The sequence below is a fragment of the Zingiber officinale genome, chromosome 4B, assembly GCF_018446385.1.
Source record: "Zingiber officinale cultivar Zhangliang chromosome 4B, Zo_v1.1, whole genome shotgun sequence".
NCBI lineage: Eukaryota > Viridiplantae > Streptophyta > Magnoliopsida > Zingiberales > Zingiberaceae > Zingiber > Zingiber officinale.
The window spans coordinates 105,731,276-105,756,495 of NC_055993.1; the positions used below are offsets into that span (position 1 = coordinate 105,731,276).

General features: G+C 40.7%; 1 protein-coding gene across 2 annotated transcripts; it reads right to left on the bottom strand.

Annotated features, from left to right (window-relative positions):
- Nucleotides 1-15,450: 15,450 nt before the first annotated feature.
- Nucleotides 15,451-24,009, bottom strand: LOC121975903 (importin-4-like). 2 transcript variants are annotated; one of them, XM_042527831.1, is made up of 20 exons: nt 23,685-24,009; nt 21,848-21,980; nt 21,000-21,136; nt 20,852-20,897; nt 20,403-20,618; nt 19,827-20,330; nt 19,611-19,745; nt 19,305-19,520; nt 19,138-19,227; nt 18,815-19,053; nt 18,643-18,731; nt 17,964-18,004; nt 17,542-17,572; nt 17,332-17,454; nt 17,037-17,254; nt 16,799-16,894; nt 16,577-16,689; nt 16,238-16,373; nt 16,042-16,146; nt 15,451-15,957 (listed from the first exon to the last, which is right to left on the bottom strand). In XM_042527831.1, the coding sequence occupies exons 1-20, from the start codon at nt 23,957-23,959 to the stop codon at nt 15,757-15,759; spliced, it is 3,144 nt and encodes a 1,047-aa protein (XP_042383765.1). In that variant the 5' UTR covers nt 23,960-24,009; the 3' UTR covers nt 15,451-15,756. The 2 variants fall into 2 exon arrangements, with proteins under 2 accessions (XP_042383765.1, XP_042383764.1); XM_042527830.1 differs by having other exon boundaries at nt 20,852-20,892; nt 20,989-21,136.
- Between the last annotated feature and the right edge of the window lie 1,211 nt (nt 24,010-25,220).

Below are 25,220 nucleotides of genomic sequence, written 5' to 3' on the forward strand. Positions count from 1 at the left end.
TGACATACAATATCAACCCCAAGCGGCAATCAAGACTCAGGACTTGGCGAATTTCATCATAGAGGTCTAGAATGTCGAGACGAAAGTAACATGGAAGATATATGTTGACAGCTCATCCACTCGGCAAGGTAGCGGAATCGGCATATTACTCATCTCACCACGGGAAGACCGGATTTAGCTTTCCATTCGGCTTGACTACCGCGCCACCAATAATGAAGCAGAGTATGAGGCATTGATAGCCGGCCTACAGGCAACCAGGCATGTGAGAGCCGTTAAAGTCCTCATCCACTCAGACTCTCAGTTAGTCACTCAACATCTATCCGGGACGTTCGAGATAAGCAATGCCCGACTCAGGCTCTATGCGGAGGCCTTCGAGAAGCTGAAGACCAACTTTCAGAAGGTCATTATACAAAAGATTCCCTGATCGGAGAACCAGGCGGTAGATGAGTTGGCAAAATTAGTCAGTTTGTTATCACCAATCATCATAGGGCAGTCGATCGAACATGTCTCACTCATGGCACATATTGACTGAATGGAAGGAATGACCTTCCTGAACGATTGGAGGACGACTCTGATAGAGTTTCTGCGGTCCGGAGTTATCCCTGCCGATCAGGAAGAAGCTCGCTTGCTGAAGAAGAGGGTCGGACGGTTCACTTTGGTCGGGGACCAACTTTATAAGAGAGCCTTCTCCAGGTCCCTACTTAAATGCGTCGGATCGGAAGATGCCGAATACATTCTGCGGGAGGTGCACAAAGGTTCCTACGGAGGTCATCCGAGCGGTCGTGCGTTAGCTCGAAAGATACTCCTAGCCGGATATTTTTGGCCGACCCTCTAAGAAGATGTCACTCGAACGATGGGCACCTGCTTTTCTTGCCAAAAGTATCACAACCTTTCGCACCGACCGACTGAGAAAATGAAGGCATCCACAGTATCTTGCCCGTTCGACCAATGAGGCATGGATATCGTTGGACCATTCCCCATGGTGATAGGTCAGCGGAGATTTCTGCTCGTCGCGGTGGACTACTTCTCGAAGTGGGTGGAAGCAAAGCCGCTTGCAAGAATAACCGAGCATATGATCATTAAGTTCATTTGGCAGAACATCATATGCCGGTTCGGCATCCCATGCTGACTCATATCAGACAATGGGAGACAATTCGCCAATCAGGGGCTCAGAGAATGGTACGAGGGTTATGACATCCAACAGGCCTTCACCTCTGTCACCTACCCCCAGCGCAACGGATAAGCCAAAGTCGACAATCGAGAAATCCTTAGAGTTCTACGCACTCGGCTCGACCACGTCGGAGGTAGCTGGGTCGATGAGCTCCCCAGTGTGTTGTGGGCCCTTCGTACAACCCCGATGGAGGGGACCGGCGTAACCCCCTTCCACTTGGTATACGACAGCAAAGCAGTCGTCGCCGTAGAGGTTGGGGTACAATCTGATCGAGTGCAGTACTACAATGAAGGAAACGTTGAACGGAGGATCATGGAGCTTGACTTGGTGGACAAAACGTGAGCTAAAGCAGCTGTTCGGCTAACGACGTACCGACAACGAATAAAGCAGAACTACAATCAAAGGGTGATCCCGAGGTCCTTCCAGGTCAGTGATCTCGTTTGAAATAAGGTGAAGTCGGTCGGCGACATCACCAAGATTGAAGCCCCATGGACGGGACCTTTCAAGTTCATGCAAAAGCGTCGGTCAAGCACCTACTACTTGGAGGATGAGGGGGGAAGATAGCTCGAGAGGCTGTGGAGGATGAGAGGTGTGTGAGCGAATACATGTATTTTTGTATATTTCCTGAACACAGAGAAAATATGAATAAAAGTGAAGAATGCCACTCTTGAGATGCACTTCCTCAACGGTCGAGCGACGACCTTAAACCCTGGTCTACATCAATGGTCGAGCGGCGACCTTAAACCTTGATCTACATCAACGGTCGAGCGACGACCTTAAACCCTCATCTTCACCAACGATCAAGCGACAACCTTAAACCCTGGTCTACATCAACGGTCGAGCTGCGACCTTAAACCCTCGTCTTCCCCAACGGTCGAGTGGCGACCTTAAACCCTGGTCTACATCAATGGTCGAGCGACGACCTTAAACCCCCATCTTCCCCAACGGTCGAGCGACGACCTTAAACCCTGGTCTACATCAATGGTCAAGTAGCAACCTTAAACCCTCGTCTCCCCAACGGTCAAGCGACGACCTTAAACCCTAGTCTTCATCAACAGTCTAACGGCGACCTTAAACCCTCATCTTCCCCAATGGTCGAGCGGCGACCTTAAACCCTTATCTTCAACAACGGTCAAGCGGCGACCTTAAACCCTAGTATTCATCAATGGTCGAGCGGCGACCTTAAACCCTAGTCTTCGCCCAATCTTCATCAACGGTCGAGCGGCAACCTTAAACCCTATCTTCACCAATCGTCGAGCGGTGACTTTAAACCCTCGTCTCGATAAGTGGTCAAGCGACGATCTTATAACTCAAAAATGATGAACGACTGACCACGAAATATAGTGACCGTTCGGGACTATTCTTCAAAATACTTCCGTCACCAATCAAAAGGTTGTAGAATCATAATGAGCAACTCTAAAAACAAAATGGATTGATCGGCTGGATAGACTAGTCATTGCTGATCGGAGGAGTCATGAGGCCACGAGTTTATGCAATGTTCAAAAGACGAGTTGAAAAAATAAATACTAGAAGAAGATAAAGCTTAGCCAAACGGACAATCATTCATTGAAACTTCAGAATTTTACAAAGGCGGAACTCTCAACCTCACTCAAGGTAATCTAAGGCATCATCGGGTAGCGATTCAGTCAGCTTGTCCTGAATGATGACCTTACTCGATAAAGCAGCAAAGATGGAGCCGCCTGCCTGAAGTTGGCCGAACGTCCCTTCGATTGCCAGGTCGAACAGGCGAAGTGCTTGGTCGGCGACCTTGTCATTGAAAGCATCCGAGCGGATGTAGTTCCTCTTCATAGCCTCAAACCGGCTAGACTTAGCATCTTGATAAGTTTTCAAGGTCGCACAAGAGGCCTCCAGCTCATCCTTCGTGGTGGCCAGCTCATCATTTTTTTGCGGAGAGTTGGCCTCGAAGGGAAGTTTCTTCGGCCGACCGGATTTTCCATTCGGTAAGCAGAAAATCTTCGGTTTCTTTGAATTTCTTAGCGAGGGTCCGAACCTCTTTATTCTTCAGGTCCAGGTCTTCGATGACCCAGAGTTTTCTCGCATTAGCCGATTTGATCTTGGCATCAAAAGTGGTAACTTGCTTGTTAAGTCGAGCCAGCAGAGAGGCCTGCTCTGCGCTCTTTCCCTGCTCGGTGTCGAGCAGCTAGGTGCTCTTCGCCAGATCAACCCTTAGTTTAGCCACCTCAGCATTCGTCTGCTCCTAAGAGGTGGAGGATTGGCCGCTCGACGCCTTCAACTTCTTAACTTCCTCCTCCAGAAAGGCAAGCCTCTGGCACATAGATAGACTCTCTACCCAATACTGCGAATAACCAGGAATGTATAAGCGTCGGCTGGGGATAAATTGAGAAAATACAATAAAACACAACACTTACCCCAGTGGACATCTGGGTGTGGCTATCCGCAAGCGCCACCGGAGGCATCATCACTACACGAACTCGGGCGTTAGCCTATATCTGTGCGAGCGGCCCCTGGATAATTATTTGATGCTCGGAGACTTGGGATTCAATACTAACCAACTCGTGTCATTCCTCAGTCGACAGATGAAGAACCGTCGTTATATGGCGCTGGCCGCTCGGGGCTGATTGGGCAGAGGTCGCTCGGCCGGACGGCCAGGATGAGGACGCCGGACGGATGCCAGATTTTTTGACCTCCGATGGTGGTGGCATGAAGGCCATTGGAGGCACGCAGAGAGTCCCTTGCGGCTGACCGGATAACGAGGGTATCCGATCAGACGACATGAGGGTCGTAGTTTCTTGAACTGGAGCGGGGGTCGAAGCTTCAACCCGTTCGGCGGACCGCACCATCGAGGATGCGGAGCGTGATGAAGGTTCCACCTGGTGCCTCTTACGCCTGATCAGCGGCTCTCCTGAGGAGGCCGAGCCCGACGCCCCCTCAACTTGAACGACCAGAAGTCGTTCAGAGGGAGATTGTAATCCACTAGTCGCTCCACCACTAGGCATCCAACTGGCCGCCCCTCCGCTCACTAGGGTTGTAAATGAATTAAACATTCGTGAACAAGTTTGGTGTTCGCCTTGGTAAGAGCTTGTTTCTGTTCATTCAATATACACAAGATTAATTAAATAAATAAGCTTGAACAGCTCGTTAAACTAATCAAACAAGCTTGAACACATATGTGTTCAGCTCATTAACGTTCGTGGACAATGTTCGTGAATAATGTTCGTGAACAATGTTCACGAACCATATTCATTAATAAAACTCTTTTTTAATATGCTAAATAAATAATAAAATATAATAAAATAAATAAGTTTAAATTATCAAGCTCAATAACCAATCAAATAACTAAAGTTTTCAAAAAATCAAACAAACTTGAATTGAGAGCACAATAATATCTAAACAAACCAAGCTTGAACCAAGCTCAAGCCAAGCTCAAACCAAGCTTGAATTGAGAGCTCGATAACATCTAAACAAGCCAATCTCAAGTCAAGCTTCAAACAAGCTCAAGCTCATAAAAAATAAACTAAGTCAATCTTGAACAATCATTTCAAAAGCTTGGTTCATTTTAAGCTTAGCTCGGCTTGGCTCGGTTACCTTATCAAACAAGCTTGAACACCCCAAAGCTCGGCTCAACTTAACTCGGCTCGTTTATAGCCCTACCGCTCACCAAGACTGGAGCCACTTCCCTCTCGTCTTATGGATATTCTTGAGAGCCGACAAGCTGCAGATCGCAGCTCTCCAACTCCTCCACAGTCACCGCATTGATCATGGCATCCGTAAGCTTAGCCTTGCCGGTCAGACGTGGATGTAGCATGACTTCAGCTGCAAAAGAGGAAGAAAAATCAGTTAAAATCAAAGGAAGGAGTGAAAAAGTTGTTGGTGTGGTTAGCACTAATGGTCTAACTCAGATTTTGATAAATGACAAATCGGGTTAAGTTAGGTTTGTTGTGATCTAATACTCTGACCGAGTGTGCAGACGAAGTCTAGATAGGTTGACGGGCTGATCGGATGTCTGACATGAAGTCCAAGCGGGTCGACGGACTGACCGGACGCTTGGCGAGAAGTCCAGCTAGGTCGACGGGCTGACCGGATAGCTGGCGAGAAGTCCAAGCGGGTCGACGGGCTGACCGGACGCTTGGCGAGAAGTCCAGCTAGGTCGACGGGCTGATCGGATAGCTGGCGAGAAGTCCAGACGGGTCGAAGGGCTGACCGGACGTCTGACAGGTAAGTAAAGGTAAGTCACTGGAAGGGAGTGACTGTGAGACCGAGTTCCCGGGAAGGGAACATTAGGCGTCGATCCAGCTTAGATCCATTTCGGATCTCTAAGTCGAGATCGTGACTAGATTCCCGTCTCGGAAAGGCGGAATCTAAGTCATACTTTTTATGTCAAACTTATAAACTGTGTTAACACTCTGTTTTGCAGGATACACATTATTTATTTGCCTCGGACTAACCTTGTCTTGCAGGAAAGTTGGTTTCTGGAGAAAGGTAGTCCGGGCGCCCGGAAGGAATCCGGGCGCGCGGGAGGTGATTTTTATCTAAATCGCGCGTCGCCACGTGGAGCTCGCTGGTTGGACCTGCCACGTCTCACCAGGGCGCCCGGAAGGGATCCGGGGCCCCCCGAGCCTCATATAAAAGGAGGGTCAGGGGGGAGCTTCAAACACAACTGAAAAAGAGAGATCTTCTACTGCTTGCTCTGCTTCTTTGCGCTCCTGCGACGCTAACAAAGCTCCGACAACGCGCTCTTTCTTCTTTGGTTAATTTTCTTGTCGGTATCGCTTTAATTTTCATTAGCATGATCAGCACTTAGTTTGTAATAATTTTTTGAACTGCTAGTGATTGCCCACCGAAAGCACCCTTGTGTGCGGGCCTTGGAGTAGGAGTCGACACAGGCTCCAAACCGAGTAAAACTAGTTTGTGTTAGCGTTGTTTTTCTATTTCCGCTGCGCATAACTCTTTTCGAACGAATTTTCTAATCGATATTCACCCCCCCCCTCTATCGAAACTTCACGATCCAACAAGTGGTATCAGAGTAGGTACCACACTGATTTGGTGCAACCACCAATCAGACAAGGGGGGGGGGGAATTTTCTTTTGTTTTTTTTTCTCTTTTCGCTTTCAGTTTTACGTTTAATTCCAAACTGATACTATTATCTTTTTAGAAAGTTTTCTCGTTGCAATTAAATCTAAATTGGTGCAAACACCAATTTAGTTCCTTTATTATCTTTTAGTTCCTCCCGCATTGCTAATCCAAGACCAAGTCTTGGGAATTTGCTTGTCTATTTTTTTATTGTGTGCAGGGATTAAAATGTCTCAGCTTGAAGGCTTCAACACAGTACGACCTCCCCTTTTCAACGGGGACGATTTCCCGTACTGGAAGAAGAGAATGGAAGTGTATCTCAAGACGGACTTCGACCAGTGGATGAGCGTCACCAGACCCTACAAAATACCAGTAGACAGTTCCGGGAATCTACTAGATCCAGAAGATTGGACATCAGACCTAAAAAAGAAGGCATCAACAGAGAACAAGGCAATTAACACCCTACAATGCGGATTGACTAGAGAAGAACTAAATCGGGTCGGACCACATAAGAACGCCAAAGAGCTGTGGGACAAACTGATCGAGCTGCACGAAGGAACCAACGACGCTAAGATAACAAAAAGGGATTTACTCTTAAATAAAATATTTAATATAAAAATGCAGGAAGGGGAAACTGCAAGTCAGCTACACGCGAGGATCAAGGACATCCTCAACGGGCTCCACGCGATAGGCCATCAAATGGAGAACCGGGACCTAATAAGGTATGCACTGAATACTTTTCCACGTAATAGTTTGTGGGCATCTATTGTGGATGCCTACAAAATTTCTAAAAATTTACCTAAACTTAAATTAGACGAATTGTTTTGTGAATTAGAACTACACGAACAAACTAACGTCGGGGCCGAGAAGGGTGTAGCTTTGTTTGCAGGTTCCTCCAAGGAGAAGATAAAGAACAAGTCTGAACCTGAAGACGACTCTGATCAGAACTCTGAAGATGAAGAGCACCTGGTGAACTTGGTAAGGAAAATGTTTACCAGGAGGAAAAGGAGCTTCAACAAAAAGGACCTTCAGAGGATCAATTCTCCAACCGACCCGAGGAGCGTGACATGCTTTGGATGCAACAAAAAGGGTCACTACAAGAACGAGTGTCCGAAATTGAAAAACGAGAAACCAAGGACGACCAAAAAGAAGGCTCTTAAAGCAACGTGGGACGACACTTCCTCGGATAAATCGGAAGCCGAAGAACAGAAGAACAAGAGTTACCTCGCGCTGATGGCCCGCGAAGAAGAATCGGAGGAAGAATCGGAAGACGGGTCCGAACTCGAATCGAGCCACGAGTCCGTACTCGTTTCCGAAGGTTCCGAAGAGATATACCAAAATTTAAATAAGAATTTTTTTAAAATTATTTCTTGCTTAAACAATAAATTAGTTAAAATAGAAAAAGAAAATGAGCTGCTTTTTGAAGAAAATCAAAATCTTAAGGAACAAATAAAAAATTCAAATACAACTCAAGATCTAACACTTGAGGAGGAGAATTTATCACTAAAAAATGAAATTAATAATTTAAAAGAAATGTTAGAAAAATTCACAACAAGATCCAAAAACTTAGATTTAATATTAAATAATCAAAAAATAATTTATAATAAAATCGAACTTGGCTATAAGTCAAGCTCAAATAAAACATTCAAGTCATTAATAACCCAACACAAACCAACAAAACAAGCTTGGGTTCCGAAAGCGTGGCTAATCACGCAAGTATGACTCAATCAATACTACATACCTAAAGAAAAAATATTTTATATAAACTCGAACAAATCAAGTCAAAGACCAAAATACAAACCTAAACAAAAAAATTTAAAATCTAAACATAGTAAAACTCAACAAAATGTAAACTATCACCAAGTAAAATATAATTACAAAAGAAATAGACATAAACCAAGAATAAAATTAAATTAAATGACTATTAATTCAGGGGGAGGCTCCAGAATAGCTGGCACCTCCAAAACTAACCTATCCGGCAGGGTAGCCCTAACCAACATACCCGACAGGGTAATTAGGATTAGTTAAAAAGGGTTCAAGTTTAACTTGAAAAATGGTATTGGTGAAATATTGGATGATAGTACGTTAGGGAAGCTTAATCTATGCATGTCTAGGAAGATATGACTTCGACCTAGTGCATTTGGCTAAGTGGAACTGACCGAAGCTGCCCTTTATGAATCCTAACCAGTTAGACCAAGGTTTTGTACTAAGTTCAGTGGATAGGACTATTTGGAAAACCTCGAAGGCATGGTTACTTTAATGATGTCCGAGTGACTCACCATAGCCCAGAAGTTTATCCAGAGAACGCCTATTTGTTGAACTCAAAGCTAAACTTGAATCTAACACAAGTTAAAAACAAACTCTAAAATTGAGTCTAATTCATCTCACAAAATTATAGGATTCCCTGATTGAAAACATAGATTGGGTGAGATGACTAAGAACATCAAATTAAAATTAAAATTTAAAAAAAATTTAACTTAAAATTTTACTTTAAAAATTAAAACTTAATTTTTTTTAACTTAAAAAATTATTTTAAAAATTAAAACTTAATTTTTTTTTAACTTAAAAATTTATTTTACAAATTAAAACTTAATTTTTTTTAACTTAAAATTTTACTTTAAAAATTAAAACTTAATTTTTTTAAAAAAATTATTTTAAAAATTAAAACTTAATTTTTTTAACTTAAAATTTTATTTTAAAAATTAAAACTTAATTTTTTTAACTTAAAATTTTATTTTAAAAATTAAAACTTAATTTTTTTAACTTAAAAATTTATTTTAAAAATTAAAACTTAAAGTTTTTTTTAATTTATTTTAAAACTTAAATTTTTTTTTAAAAAAATGTATTTACTTAAAATTTATTTTAAAAATTGAAACTTAAATTAAAAAAAAAAGAAGATATTTTTATAGCACAAATTTACGTAGACGACATAATCTTTGGTTCAACAAATTCAGAATTCTTAGATGAATTTACAAATTTAATGGAACACGAATTTAAAATGAGTCTGGTAGGAAAATTAACCTACTTTTTAGGATTACAAATCAAACAGACAAATGAAGGTAACTACATTTATCAACAAAAATATACTAAGGAATTACTTAAAAAATTTGGAACGGAAAACACCAAAGAGATAAAAACACCTATGGCAGGAAACACAATCCTAGATGATGATCCAAATAGAAAACCAGTTGACCTAAAACACTATAGGAGTGTCATAGGTAGCTTACTATACCTAACTGCAAGTCGACCGGATATCCTATTTGCAGTTAGTATGTGTGCCAGATACCAAACCTGTGCTAAAGAATCTCATTTGACTCAAGTCAAAAGAATCTTTAGATACCTTAAAGGAACAACAAATGTAGGCATTTGGTATCCTAGGACTAACAATTTTGAATTAATAGGGTATTCTGACTCAGATTATGCTGGATGCAAATTAGACCGCAAAAGCACAAGTGGCGGATGCCAATTATTGGGTTCATCACTTGTCAGCTGGTTTAGTAGAAAGTAACATTATGTTGCCTTATCTACAACTGAGTCAGAGTATATAGCAATAGGAGAATGTGTTGCACAATTATTATAGATGATGCACACCCTAAAAGATTTTAACTTGAACCTTTCAAATGTCAAAGTCTTAATTGATAACATTAGCTCAATTAACCTAACAAAAAATCCAGTGCATCATTCCAGAACTAAACATATTGAAATTAGACATCACTTTATCAGGGATCATGTTACTAAAGGGGACATTGAACTCAAATACATTGAGTCCAAATCCAATTTAGCTGATATATTCACAAAACCACTCCCTGAAAGTGAATTTAGCAATCTGCGTAGAACATTAGGAATGTGTTTAATAGACTAGGATTTTCAAAATTCAAAACTGTTTTAAAATTGATTGTTTTAAATTCTAGGTTAAAATTGTTTTTTTTTAAACCTTCCCACTTTTAGAATTTCAAAATAATTTTAGCCTTAGACTAGAAAAATCTCCTTAGAAATCATGTTCCCCCAGGATTAGTGTTTGAGCATCTCACCAACACCCTAGGATTACTTTGCTTGTGATTGACAAACATAGAAAGGAGTGAGATGTATAGGCCAATTACCTAGACTTAAGATGTTTATATCAGTGCATCGACATAGGTCTGGGCGTTAAATACAAAACATACATTGATCAAGCTAAGTTACTCAGTTAAGTCAACCACTAACTGATTACAATGAACTTAACTTGACTAACCAAGTGAAAGCTGCTATCTTCTGATAGTCGGTAAGTACATAATTGGTTAGACAGCTATTTTAGATGTCAGGTTTAGGGGGAAGATTAAATCAACACTTAACACCAACATTATTTTCTCCACCTTAAACATAATATTTTTTTAAATATTTTTTTGTCAGTGTTCAAATTGGTCTTTGGTTTAAAATTTTTTTACAAACTTAATAAGTCTTGAAAAGAAAGGTTTTTCAAACTTAGTTTTTGAAATATTATTTTTCAAATATTTTTCTAAACTAGCTTATATTAAATTCTTCAATTAGATTTTATAAACTCTGATTTTTTTTTAAAACTCAGTTTTGAAAATTTTTTTATATTTGAAAAATATTGTTTGGAAAATCAAACTTTGAAAACTTAGCCTGTTTGAAAAATACTTCAAAATTGAAACATATTCACCTTGATTCTAAAATTTGAAACTTATACTTATATTAGAAAATCACCTTTTCAAATTTCTGATTTGAAAAACTAAGTTATTTTCCAAAAGACTGTTTTACATGCTTTAGCTACCTTAAAAACTTAGTCTTAAAAATTAATTCAACATTTTAAACAAATCTTCAAAAGTTCAAACTCCCCCGAGTTAACTTGACATCGTTTCCTACATATTTTTTTTCTGTATTTTTGAATGTTTAAAATAAATCCTTGTTTGATGAATGCCAAAGGGGGAGAGGGATAGGTGGTTAAGTTAGAAAAACAAAATTAAAACTAACTTAAACCTCATGCTAGAACAAAATGCTTAATTTATTTGTCGCATATTTTTACTAACTTAACCAGGTTGTCATTCCATCAAAAAAGGGGAGATTGTTGGTGCGGTTAGCACTAATGGTCTAACTCAGGTTTTGATGAATGACAAATTGGGTTAAGTTAGGTTTGTTGTGATCTAACACTCTGATCGAGTGTGTAGACGAAGTCCAGACAGGTCGACGGGCTGACCGGATGTCTGGCATGAAGTCCAAGCGAGTCGACGGACTGACCGGACGCTTGGCGAGAAGTCCAGCTAGGTCGACGGGCTGACCGGATAGCTGGCGAGAAGTCCAAGCGGGTCGACGGGCTGACCGGACGCTTGGCGAGAAGTCCAGCTAGGTCGACGGGTTGACCGGATAGTTGGCGAGAAGTCCAGACGGGTCGAAGGGTTGACCAGACGTCTGGCAAGTAAGTAAAGGTAAGTCACTGGAAGGGAGTGACTGTGAGGACACATTCCCTGGAAGGGAACATTAGGCGTCGATCCGGCTTAGATCCATTTCGGATCTCTAAGTCGAGATCGTGACTAGATTCCGGTCTCAGAAAGACGGAATCTAAGTCATACTTTTTATGTCAAACTTATAAACTGTGCTAACACTCTGTTTTGCAGGATACACATTATTTATTTGTCTCGGACTAACCTTGTCTTGCAGGAAAGCTGGTTTCTGGAGAAAGGTAGTCCTCCGGGCGCCCGGTGGGGATCCGGGCGCTCGGGAGGCGATTTTTATCCAGATCGCGCGTCGCCACGTGGAGCTCACTGGTTGGACCTGTCACGTCTCACCAGGGCGCACCGAGCCTCATATAAAAGGAGGGTCAGGGGGGAGCTTCAAACATAACTGAAAAAGAGAGATCTTCTACTGCTTGCTCTGCTGCTCTGCGCTCCTGCGACGCTAACAAAGCTCCGACAACGCGCTCTTTCTTCTTTGGTTAATTTTCTTGTCGGTATCGCTTTAATTTTCATTAGCATTTCAGCACTTAGTTTGTAATAATTTTTTGAACTGTTAGTGATTACCCACCGAAAGCACCCTTGTGTGCGGGCCTTGGAGTAGGAGTCGACACAGCCTCCGAACCAAGTAAAACTGGTTTGTGTTAGCATTGTTTTTCTATTTCCGCTACGCATAACTCTTTTTGAACGAATTTTCTAATCGATATTCACCCCCCCTCTATCGAAACTTCACGATCCAATGGAAGTTGCATACATAGACTAGACGGAAGCCGGGTACGGATCGGACTCAGGCCGAAAATGTAGAGGACACCCTCCAATAACAACTTGTGAATGTCATATTTCTGACCGACCAATATTGAAGTTGCATTGAGGTAGTCCAATCAGCTCTTGTACTGTTTCAAGGGAGGTTGATTCGCCACTTCGAGCTGCCAGTAGGTCGAGAAGTTTGACCGCTCGGGAAGGTGTACAAAAAAAAAGTATTCCCTCCAATGCTTGTTGGAGGTCGACATTTTGTCATAAAAAACTTAGCCCACTCGGGTTTGAAAAAGAAAAGTCCCCGGTTCGGATAATTTCAGATAATAAAAATATTGGAAAATCTGAGGAGTAATAGGAATGTCGTGTAGGCGGAACAGATCAACTACCCCGCATAGTAGCCGAAAGGAGTTTAACACTAATTGATGAAGGGAGATGCGAAAGTATTTACAAACGGTGGAAAAGAAGGGGCGAATAGGAAATCGTAGACTGGCAGTAAATTGATCCCTAAAGAAGCAAAGACAGCCGGGTGGCGGAAAGTTTGGCCGATTGGAAGGAGAAGGAAGAAAAACTTTGTAGCCAGGAGGAAACTCAAAGGCGGCTATTAGACTCTCAGCGTCGCCGGCGTTAAACCTAGACTCAGTAGAGGTGTACCAAAGCTCAGGGACGCCGACAGGCGGCTGTGAGGAACTCGCCATCGCAAAACATAAAGGCAACGAAAGGATGCGAGGAGAAGGAAGCCTACTGGAAGAATATCGCCGGAACACAGACGAAGAAACGCCGAAAAACTCGAAGACGGGGGAGTGCAGAGGAAGGAGGTGATATGCGATTGGAAGGAAACTTACTGGAAGGTCGTCGAAGGAGCAGGAAAGGAAGAATATCACCGGAGCACAGAGACGAAGTATCGCCGAAGAGCTCGAAGACGGGAATGCGAAGGAGGAGAAGGCGACGCGCATGGGCTTATAAGCCTCGGGGCTGGCCGACCGGAGTCGTCCGATCTAGGTAGCGAAAACCCAAGCAGGAATCTGACCGTTGAATTCGAAACGTCAAAGGTCACATCACCAGAGGATATCCTCCTGTCACGTCAGGCGTGCGACGGCAGCGGGTGGGACACGTGGCGCCTCGCCATGGGCCGACATTTAATGAGAGCAATTAAAAGGCATGGGGACATGCTTAGTCATAATGTACAGGAATTTGCATGATTTCCTATAAATATGTGTGACATAAGCACGGATTACGCTCACCTAAAGAAGCCCAAAAGATTTCTAAGTACGAATGTTCGTTGTGCCGATCGGCTTAAGGGAGCAGACCTATGGCCGAACGATAATCTCCAACAGGTCGACCGACAGAGAGCGGTCACATAGCCAATCGTTGCGCCACGTTAGTCCAATCAGAAACCAAGGAGTGTCGAAGCCGATCGGGTGGAAAGCTTCACAAACAATTTTGTCCAGTCAGTCGGACTTGCAGCCTACTTCGACTAGACTCGAGGGGGAGGCATGTGATGCGGTGATAAGGAGAGGCCCCACCCCGCGGAGGATAGCTGCCACTATGGAAATCAAAGTCAAGGCGGTAAACATTGAGATATCATCGGCCGATCGGGCGATCATGCCCCGACCGGGAGGAGAGGGCTCCGGTCCGATCCCGCATTTGACACAGGGAGGTGTCAAATGACCGACGCTCAATGGAGTATTGGACGCCGGACGGAGGAGGAGACGATGTGCAAAAGTCGGGCCGAGCAACTACCCTGCTCGGTCAGGCAACAGGACTCAACATTGGCAGAGCGGAACTCCGGTCGAGCGGACGCGACACACGCAACGAAGTCCCAGCCGAGCGGGTGGTACACAGGAACAACGAAGTCTCGGTTGAGCAACTATTCCGTTTGGCCTAGCAACAGACCCCCTGTGTTATCTATCGACATCCTTTTGGGAGTTAGTGTCGCTGACACCGGGCATGGTCAACCAGAAGATCGTACAGCGAAAGCTTCTACTGACACTTCAGAGATACGATCGGCCTGTTAAGGTACTATGTCAGGGACACTTTACTAACAAGTTTTTTCAGGGAAAACTTTGGGAAGCGGGCTCGCCTTGGGGAGTGTGCACGTGCGTTACAGTAGCTCTATACAAAGGGGGGTCCAAACATCGGCGGAGATATACAATACGCGATAGACACTGTTTTCGCTACACTGTTCATTCTTGTTGTTGCTCCACCTTCTACTTCATCGTCGGTGACTGACTTGAGCGTCGGAGGACCAACGCCGGAGACCCCTTTCTTAGCTTGGCACCGACGTCATCTGTGTTGTAGGTCGGAACGGAGTTTACAGGCGATCAACGAGAGCGCCACATCCTCAACTTTTCATCTCATCGACTTTCGAACAGGATCAACATTATTAACAAATTGACATCATCAGTCACTTTTAATTGATGATCATTATAAATTGAATCATCATAGATAATTATATTTATCTCAAACTTCCTCAAAGTTCATTTCCAAATTATATGAACAAACATAAATTATGAAATCTACTTATAATTTCTTACCCATTATAGTATGAACAAACATAAATTATGAAATCTACTTATAATTTCTTACTTATAATTTCTTACCCGTTATAGTCTGTCAACTTCTAATCTAACTAGACAAATCTCATGGAGATAAAAATTTAATTAAAAATTGAGTCATTGCCCCCGACAGGTGGGGGTAGTTGAGTTAATACCAAAGAGTTATCATAATAAATTCCAGATTTAAATCAAGGAATTTATCCCATACTAGGGGACCATGGGATTTATCCCATACTAGGCCTCCCCACCTAAAAAGTCACTCGGCTGGCCGAATAACCCATGTGGTGTGGAAAAGCTCCCGGACGAGAGTTATCACCTTTGCCACAATTATACCACAATTATAAATCGAGTCATCGAGCACTTTTAGCTATGATCAAGGGCTCAAAATTAATCGATCATCAATATCATAATACATGATGTAAATCTTTGAATTAGTGGAGTCACACTGTAAGAGGACTAAGGTAACAAGGAACAAAGAAATTTAACAACCATGTAAAGTATTGCATCCATACAACTTAATGGCCACAAAGTCTCAAATCCAAACAATGATCAACAATAACAGGAAAAAGAACTCTTCACGACCACACTCTTCGATTCCTGATATTGGAAATATATCTAAAGGTATTACAAAACTGAGCACTCAAGGCTATAAAGAATAGGTAAATACAGAATAACAGAAGAAAAAAGGACCACAAAAAGTATCCAAGTGACACCCAACAAAGGCACAGTTTGTCGAAAACATTACTTGATTGCTTGGCAAGTGTCTCTCTGTAGCTCATCTTCTACTCGCGTATGCAGCCAAAGCGTTAGCGTATCCAGGTGCAAGAGCAGCCATGATAGGCTGCATTTGGTTACCGTAAAGCGAAATCAAGTGAGTGATGGCAAGGCCGATCTGATTTTTCACTTCTTCACTCTCAACAGGAGATACGATAACTTGAGCAAAAATATTTACGATGTCTGGGACGAGGGGAATGATCTGTTCCAGTAACAATGAGGATGGTGAGGTAATTTGAAGCAAGCACATCTGCAGCAAAAATAATATTTTTAACGTGCAGTATACCATGGGGTTTGAAGATATGACCAGACCACAAATGCAACCGTAGACGGTCATTGACTCTTCAAAATCTTCCTTCAATGGCAAAGCTTTCAGAAGCGCAGGTAAAACCTGGAATATGAAAAAAAAAACAAAAAAAAATACTTACCAAATGAGGTCTTTCAAGATTAGATTTTCCAACAAGAATCACAGAATTTCTAACCTGGTTGAGAGGAATGGCGTGAGGTTGAGCCATTATCATCCTAGCAACTGCACCAGCTGCATTATCTCGCACAGCAAAGTCTGATTCTGAGTTGCTAAACAAGGGGTAAAGGGCACGGAGAATGTCGCCATAATATCTGAGGCAAGATGAAAGGAATCATCTTGAGGAAACTTAGTAACCTGACCAGTAGCACGCACTTACAGAGCCAATCAGAAAAAATTCCCTAATCTCAACAGACACTAAAAGCAATAAGATGAGGAAAAAAAACACCGAATGAAGGATTTATACAAGATCTAACATAAATCCGTCCTTTGTGTAAACAATTAAGTAAAAGGATACTTGAGTGCCGCAACACCCCCATTTTTGCAAAATTCACCAACACAGAATGCTGCATTTCTCCTATTAGTTGATTCTGATGATCCCAGTTCTTTCAGTACCAAAGGCATTGTTCTCTGAAGATGATGTTTAATCAGTAAAGATCAAAAAAATTCATATAAGAAAGGACAAATATAGATAAAAGTATAAAATTATAATGGAGAAAGTAACATAAAGAATTCTTACATCGACATAAGCAGATATTGGAGGACCCATTTGCTGCGCAACTTCGGCCAAGCAAGCAACAACCATGGTCCGATCTTGGGGAGGGTGTGGAACTTTCTGCAGTTAAATTTTGGCATTGTAATAACATAGGAGAACAAAACCACATGAATATACAAAGATAAAAGAAAAACTAACAAAACAACAGCATAAATATATTGATAATGAATATCTACAAGGCAAAAGGGACAGCCATCCCTACCGCAAATTTCATTAGAGGATCAAAGAACTTGGCAAAGATAGGTTCGAAATTAAGTCCCATAATCTTTGCAAAAGCTGGAAGAAGATCTGACACCGCATCCATGAGCACCTCATCATGGTCAACATCACCATCATCAGCGTCACAATCAGATTCTACTTGTTGACATGATGATTCCTCACGAAGAAGTGTTAGAGTTGCCTCAGCAAGCCTAGGAATATCTGCAATCATTTAATGTTACATGCTGCTCATTTATCAACTTAAGTGACGCATCCACAAAGTGAAGCTTTAAGCTTACAAGACTCAATAGCCATGTATCCACTGTCTTTCATTATTTCTGCCATGCCGGAGCATGCTTGAGCAACAACTTCCTTGTCGTCATCCTCAGTCATGGTACTGATATATATTTTCATTACAGTATCTGGGGATTTAAGCAAAGTATAATTAGATAGTTTGAAGGTGAATACTAAGAACCTTAAACAGTAGTAGAGTAGAAAAGGCAGTATACCAAGAACTTCCTTTTGTTTTTCTGAGACATCCTGCTTTACAAATAAAATGAATTAGAGAATACCCTACTGAATCTGACATAGTGCAAAAGCTTGTCGAGCATAGTTTATTAATCTAATGATTTGGGCACGTGTAGATCCTCCTCAAGGATTTTTCACTTCGTACATAATTCAGGTGGTTTGGCTAAACCATAAATGATATACTTTGCATTTGAAACAGCATACTGTACATTGTCAAATTATTTTCTGAAATTTTACCATGAAAACAAATAACTTGGAAATCCATTGCTTGAGAATTAAGTGAAAGTATTTAAATATTTATTTAATATCCTCCATTAAAAATTGAAAACTTGCCAATAAATATATCTGAATAATCTGAGCAGGAAAATATATGTGCATAAAGAAAAATACAGCTTCAACTCACATTTTGACCAGTAGATATTGACTGTACAGCTGTTAAAATACCTGGAAAAGAAGATAAAAGAGAATGAGATTGCTAGTTTGGGCTTAGTTTGCTCTTCTAAAGCAAATAACATGAATTATATACCATTTTGGCTTATCACTTTCCTAGAATTAATTAATATTTTCATACAACTTTGGCAATTTATCACCGTCATTGATTGTCATCTTGATTTTTTAAAAAATAATCATTTATCAGGTATGGCATTATTACCAGGATTCTGGTCTGGCATTTAGAGGTGGTTGCTTTTCAGCAAGTTGTGAAAGGTAATGATTACATGGAATAAACGGCTCATATAGATGTATGGAACCGTTATAGGATATGACTGCTGATATGCTGATATAATCTTCTAATCAAATTAAAATGATTCTTTTAACCATGAAAGAATTTCTGCAGGATATTAGATCCATCAGGACATAGGTTCTTACTACACCTAGCTAGGAGCAAACTATTGATAAGATCACTTCAAACCTAAGAATCAGATAATCAGAAAACCAGTGTTTTCTGAATTATGTGATTTAAGATAGCTAGGAAATATGATTCACCAATTATTATATTGAAGTCAGACAATCAATATTCAATTCAAATCCATCTCTCCAGCTAAAAAAAACAAATGAAAAAATTGCCTCAAGTAAATACTCACCTTTCAAAGCTATGATAGCCTGAAGCCTGACGTCTTCATGAAAATAAGCTGCATGCCTGACTAAAATTTTCAATGACTCATCCATATAGCTAGCATTGATTAAAGAAACTAAACAGTTGCATGTTTGTTGTAAATGGTATAAGGTAAAAAAAATGTTGAATAAGTAGGATACGGTGCATAAACACTCTTAGTATGAAGTGCAAATAAGCCAATAGCTTGGGTTGCAGCAGCCTTTTCATCCAAAACCCCAGTCCTCACACTAATGTTACGAGCTCTGGGTTCGTCATTATCTTCATCAGAGGACACACCTCCAAACCCATTGTCAATTCTGCCAGAATCATCAATGTCCACTGCGGAGCCATCATCCAGATTACACGAATAAAATACAAGAGGTACAACATGCTGAAGGTACTGTACCAAAAAAAATGCTAGAAAACGTTACTTCAATATGTTCCCAATAAGAGAATCAATATCCAAAAGGTAAGAGAATCATACCTGCGCAAAACCATCACCCAATATTTCAGCCATATTGCTAAAGAAACCATGAGTATATTCCCGAAGTTCGCTGTAATCCAATGCAAAACCCTGACAATACAGATATAGACAACTCAATTTGGTGCTTATTTCTACAATACTACATAAGACCTTCAATAGTAACTCACAGCGAGCGCAGCCTCAATGAAGGGGGGAAGTATAGGTTCCATCCTCGTTTGCCCAACTGCCATAGCAACTATTCCAACTAATTCAGTTGCCCTAGCTCGTGCTCTCAAGTCCTCATCATTTGTCAATACCATAAAACTTTTCATTAATTCAAGAACTTTCTCTGCATAAGGAATAAAAGCCTGCTCAGCAGCAGAAGCTACTGAACCAATTGCAGACTGCAGTGAAAAAAGGTGCCAAATGAATTTAATAACAATCTAGTATCAGCAAAATAAACTAACATAAGAAAAGCGAATAAGGAGAATAACCATGCATGTCTCTTGCAGATTCCGTGGACTGTTTTGAAGGGAGAGAACAAGTCTTCCCATTAGAGGATCAAGATAAGGAAGAATTTCTTCCTCCATGTCTTCACAAAATGCTGCAAGTGCATAGTATGACTTTTCCTGCAGCAATAATCAATTAATCATGAAAATCGGACACAATGTTACTACAGAATGTCTAATGTCACACCCACTACAAGTTACCTTTACTTCGTCTGATGGGTCCTCAAGGGCATTCAGAATGCATGGAAGCACAATTTGGTAGCATGATAAAATTTCTGGCTGGAGATGCTCAGCGAACTGGCCCAATGCAAATGATGCAGCCCCCCTTACCATTTGTTCTTGATCTTTCAGGGCTCCCAAAACTATGTGTAAAACATGTTCTAACTTGTCTTTTAGCAACTCAAAACAACCCTCAGAGACAACACCTAGTGCTGTAACAGAAGCTTCCCTGAACTTGGGGTTGTTGTGATGAAAGTTTAATGATGCAAATTCAAATATTGGAGGGAAAACATTCTTAGGAATATTAATAGCCATTGTGTCAATAACCTCAGCAGCAGCTCGATCAGCAGAAAGATCAGAATCCTCATCTCCATCAGTCGTTTCTGTAAGAAGAGGACACATTACTTGCAGAATAGGTACTACAAGCTTGTGTTTCTTCAAAAAAGATGCTTTGAATTTTGCCAACCATGAAATTATCTGAATTGCCTGGCATTGCCAACAGGATGAATTAGAAATTACCAACACATATCAAATACCAACACTCTGAATCTAGCAAACCTGGTGTCTTATGTTCAATTCCAAACTCTGACTTGAACAAACTTCAAGAGAAAATTGCACTATCGACTTCACAGAATCCCCAAGTAGAGGAGCAGGAGATTCAATGAGCTCATCAAATATTTCGAAAGCAATAGAAGCAACATCTTCCTCACCCTTAGCTAGGCATTGCCTTGACACATTCAATATACTTGGGATAAAATCACGAAACAACTTTACCTACAAGGTGAGAGGAAAATAATATCAAATTATACTTGAGAGGAGTACAAGGATTAAACATGATTCTCATTCAATAAGTTGCAAAACTGCAATGAGTGAAGTTCATTTTTCAGAGGCTATCATTTATGTTCAGTCAGAAGCAAATTACGTATTATTGCTAACATTCATAAAGATTTGATGCATGAATAGCAGAAGAAACCTACAAAATACAACAAAGTGGCTAACAAACTCACCACATTTGTTCCATCGTTTATAAACTCAATAAAGGATCCAACTGCCCTGAAGTAAAAAAAATGGGTCAGACCAAATCCAGGCCAAAGCATATGTGCATGAATAAATCATTACAAAAATGACACATTCAAATTATTACAAAATACACACTTCAGAGCAGCAACTCTAACATGAGTGCTAGTCTCATCTTGCAGGCACTTGAGCAAAATGGGTTGTAGATCTGCCAAATGGGTTTGAAATGTTGGTCCAATTGTTTCAGTGAGAGAGCTGAAAAGGATCAAAGCCACCTAGCAGAATACAAAAAGATTAAATAAGCATTCCACAAATTGAAAAAGCATTAAATTAAATCATAAAGAGAGGACAGGTAAAGAAACAAGCAGTCTTAAAGAAGAAAGAGCCATGAAGTATGAACCTAATGTGATACCAAGCTTTAAATCACATTGTCAAATAGCTAAAAAAAATACCATAGAGTACAATGATCCAACCAGATAGCATCAAGGTTCAGTTTATGCATACTATCAATGTTATGCTCCACGAACCAGGCTAAGATGAACCAAACCAATTCAGGTTTATTGAACCAAAGTCCAAACCATAGACTATCTCATAATTACAATACATCACATATCATTCACAGTGATCATCATTATCCAATGCTTAAGGCTCTTTATCATGATCATCTTGAGGCAGCCTTGAGAATTCTTAGATGCTTGAAAAATGTCCAAGGGAAAAGGCTTTTGTACTATGAGCAACATCACCTTTACATACTAATTACAGGGTATACTAATGTTGATTGGGCAAGTTCGACAGAAAAATCAATATCGATGCTACATTGGGAGGTAATTTAGATTTCACATGAGAGCAAATCATAAATATTCATAGTTTTTTTTTATCAAGTATAGAAGTGGAAAATATTGTCTTGACCCTAACCATATGTGCTAACCATGTGAGGTTATAGGAAAACAACTTTAAGAAACGAGGATCATAGGAAAATAACATACTTCTCGATGGTCTTCTTGTGAGCTTTGACTGCACTGGAAAAGGAAAGGCAATATTTCAGGCCATTCTCCGGCTGGGACTGCATACTTCGCAATGATGCTCACCACATTAGCACTTGCCCGCCTAACAGGAGAACTGCACAAGACACCACATCCTTATAACTATGTAACAAATGCTATTCCTATTTCTAACACTTAAAAGAATCGAGATGGTTGTTAAATAGAACTTAAATTATAAAAAAAAATGAAAAATTCAATCAAAACACCAATTGGTGATAATTTAGCCATGAAATTTATGAGTTGTAAATGTCTAGGCATACTTCGCAATGATGCTCACCACATTAGCACTTGCCCGCCTAACAGGAGAACTGCACAAGACACCACATCCTTATAACTATGTAACAAATGCTATTCCTATTTCTAACACTTAAAAGAATCGAGATGGTTGTTAAATAGAACTTAAATTATAAAAAAAAAATGAAAAATTCAATCAAAACACCAATTGGTGATAATTTAGCCATGAAATTTATGAGTTGTAAATGTCTAGGTATCCATCACAACTCTACTATGAATTCCGTTAAAATGTTGACATCATGTGCTTATATTACAAGGCAACCATTCATTATATCTGAGTTTTGCTAATTGCCCAAGAACAAGTATGTTGCTTCAAACAAGTTCTCCATAATTAGAATACTTTGCACATGATGCCTGATTGGGCTTCTACTTTGTACTTGAATATATAAAATTTTAATGTTTTCTTTAATGCAACAATTCATTAAGAGAGTAAAGTGATATATCTGTCCACTTATCACCAAATAAGCATGCTAAACTAGCATTCCAAGAGAGATCAGATTCACAGATGGTAAGATATGTATATTACCTACCACACATAAAGTTTGTGCATAAATCTGTTCCATGATTCTGAGTGAAAATAATGCATAAGAAGATAACTATAGTCCATTATGATAATAAAAACATAATGTGGTAGCAGAAAGCTACACTACTCTTTTAAAAAGTTGTGAAGAATACATATATAGCGTAACAAGTGTATTCAATCTTTAGTGTTTCATATTGATAGGAAAATATAAGAAGCAAGGAGTATAAATGGATATGAAGGAGAAAGTTCACATGACTGAACTACTGTGTGGCGGCGATTGGTTGGTTAACTAACTGCTTTAACATCATTATTATTCAACAACTAAAGATAGGAAATAAAATCATATGACACTTTCACACAAATGATAAGTTCTACTGATCCCTCTTAAAGGCAACGGAAGGCATAGATTCTAACTTATTGTGACTATCCAAAGATTCTAGTTTCAAAAAAAAAAAAAAACTTAAAAAATTTAGCATTGTAGCAGGAAAGCATACAAAAACTAATTACCAGACAGAAGAAAAGTGTAAGAAACAGAAGGGCAAATTTCACTTTCTACAGTTAGTAGTAATAATTTACCATCAATCCCAAAGAATAAATTTTCAAATTGGCAAAGCGATGACTTCCAAAGAGAAGTGACTTTCATTTCCAATATGCACTTTTATACATTCCTCATTTGGAAGGAAACTATTAACATCGAGCATCAACGAACGAACATAGCCAAACTGCCCCTTCACCTTTGCCCTTAAATAGTCGCTGCCGAATAAAGACCCAATAACGATTTTTATTTATTTTTTTGTGACGTTAACAAAGCATCAATCTAACAAAAGCGGAAAGAAAGATCTCGGGCCTAGTGAACTCGCCTATAAACTCCTTCGACGAACAAAGCACAAAAAAACTAGGAATTGCACAACTATTAAAGAAGAAGGACGATAAAAGGAGAGAATATTAATTAAGAATCGAGACCTGTGCTCAAGGGTGATGCTATCGATCAGCGCCTGCTTAACTGAGACCTTGAGGTCCGGCGAAAGCTTGGCCCAGTGTCCAGTGATCTTCTTGCGGAGGAGGACGGCCGCAAGCTGACGGACATTAGGTGTCTTGGCGGTGCGGAGGTGGTGGACGAGGGCGGGAACGACAGCAGGGTCCTTGGACAGCCGCTTGATCTGCTCCTCTGCCTGCCGCCGCGCGTCGTTGTCCGGCATCAAGAATTGAATAAGCAACAACTCCAACGACTGCGCCATCGCCGCCGCCTTCTTCACACTCCTCTTCTCGTCTTCCAAATTGTTGTCGGCTGTCGATGCAGAGAGAGGAACGAATATATATAGTGGAAACCCTATAATTCCGCTCCGTTTCGCTTGTATTTTTCCTCTTTTCTTTTTTCGTTTAAGGGTTTTAGGCATTATTTAGGTGTAAAAATAAAATAAAAATACGATAAAAAATAACATTTTAACTATTTAATATGAAAATAAATTATTTTAATGTTTTCCTTAATTTATTTTATAGGATTAAACAAAGTACCAGAGCTCTAAAATAATCAACTATAGGGACTTAATTGTAAAACACCTGAGCAATCGTCATCGACGGCGAAACGATCGGCTCCTCCTTCACCGGCGAGAAGGCTGACGAAGCGGACAGCGAATCGAGGGAGGCCGGATGCGGTGAAGATTAAGCGCCATCCCGTATTCCGCTCGTCTCCTCCGCGCCTAACCTCGGTCGCCGCCTTCTCCTCCGGCAGCAACAGCTACAGTTTGGGGCCGACCGACGATGATCTCAACCGCACGACCACGTCACCGGTTTATGTTACCTCGTCCCTGGCGGTTTCCAATGCGTCCGGAGATCTATCTCATCCAAAAAATCGCAGCCGCCACGTTGTCGTTTCTGGCTTTGAGGACACTCTGAGGAGCACGGCGGCGTTCCCGTCGCGCCGTCTGCTGATGTGCATGATCCGGAGACGCCTTCTGTTGAAGATGAACCTACTTCGTGTCTACCGCCGCCTCCTGCTGAAGATGCTGACGCGCACGATCAGCAACCTGCTTCCTGTCTTCCTCCTGCTTAATTATCATCTCTAGTTTGGAATAATCTTTTTTTAATCTTTAGTTCATCAGTCGAAATGCGTTTCTCTACTCGTGTGAGGTTAATCATGATACACTTGTATATATATAATGTGATTAATTATATGACCTTGTAGGTCTATCAGTTTAGTAGATAGATCAGATGACACCTTTCACTAGTTAGAAAACAAATACATCGATCTCTATACAGATTATTCTTAGCTTTTGATTTTTCTGTCGGTTTACTCAACACATTAAGACAGTGCAATAACGAATGGTCCTAGGAAGAACCGTTGAAGTGAATATATTGAACAATTAATACTGATTTTCCATATGTAAAAACAGATTGAACGATCACTTTACTTTGTCTAAAAGCTTACTCCGGCCGATCGATCTTGCTCCGTTCCTTCACAAGATTTCCATGAGTTGAGAAGAATGAAGCCTGGTCCGG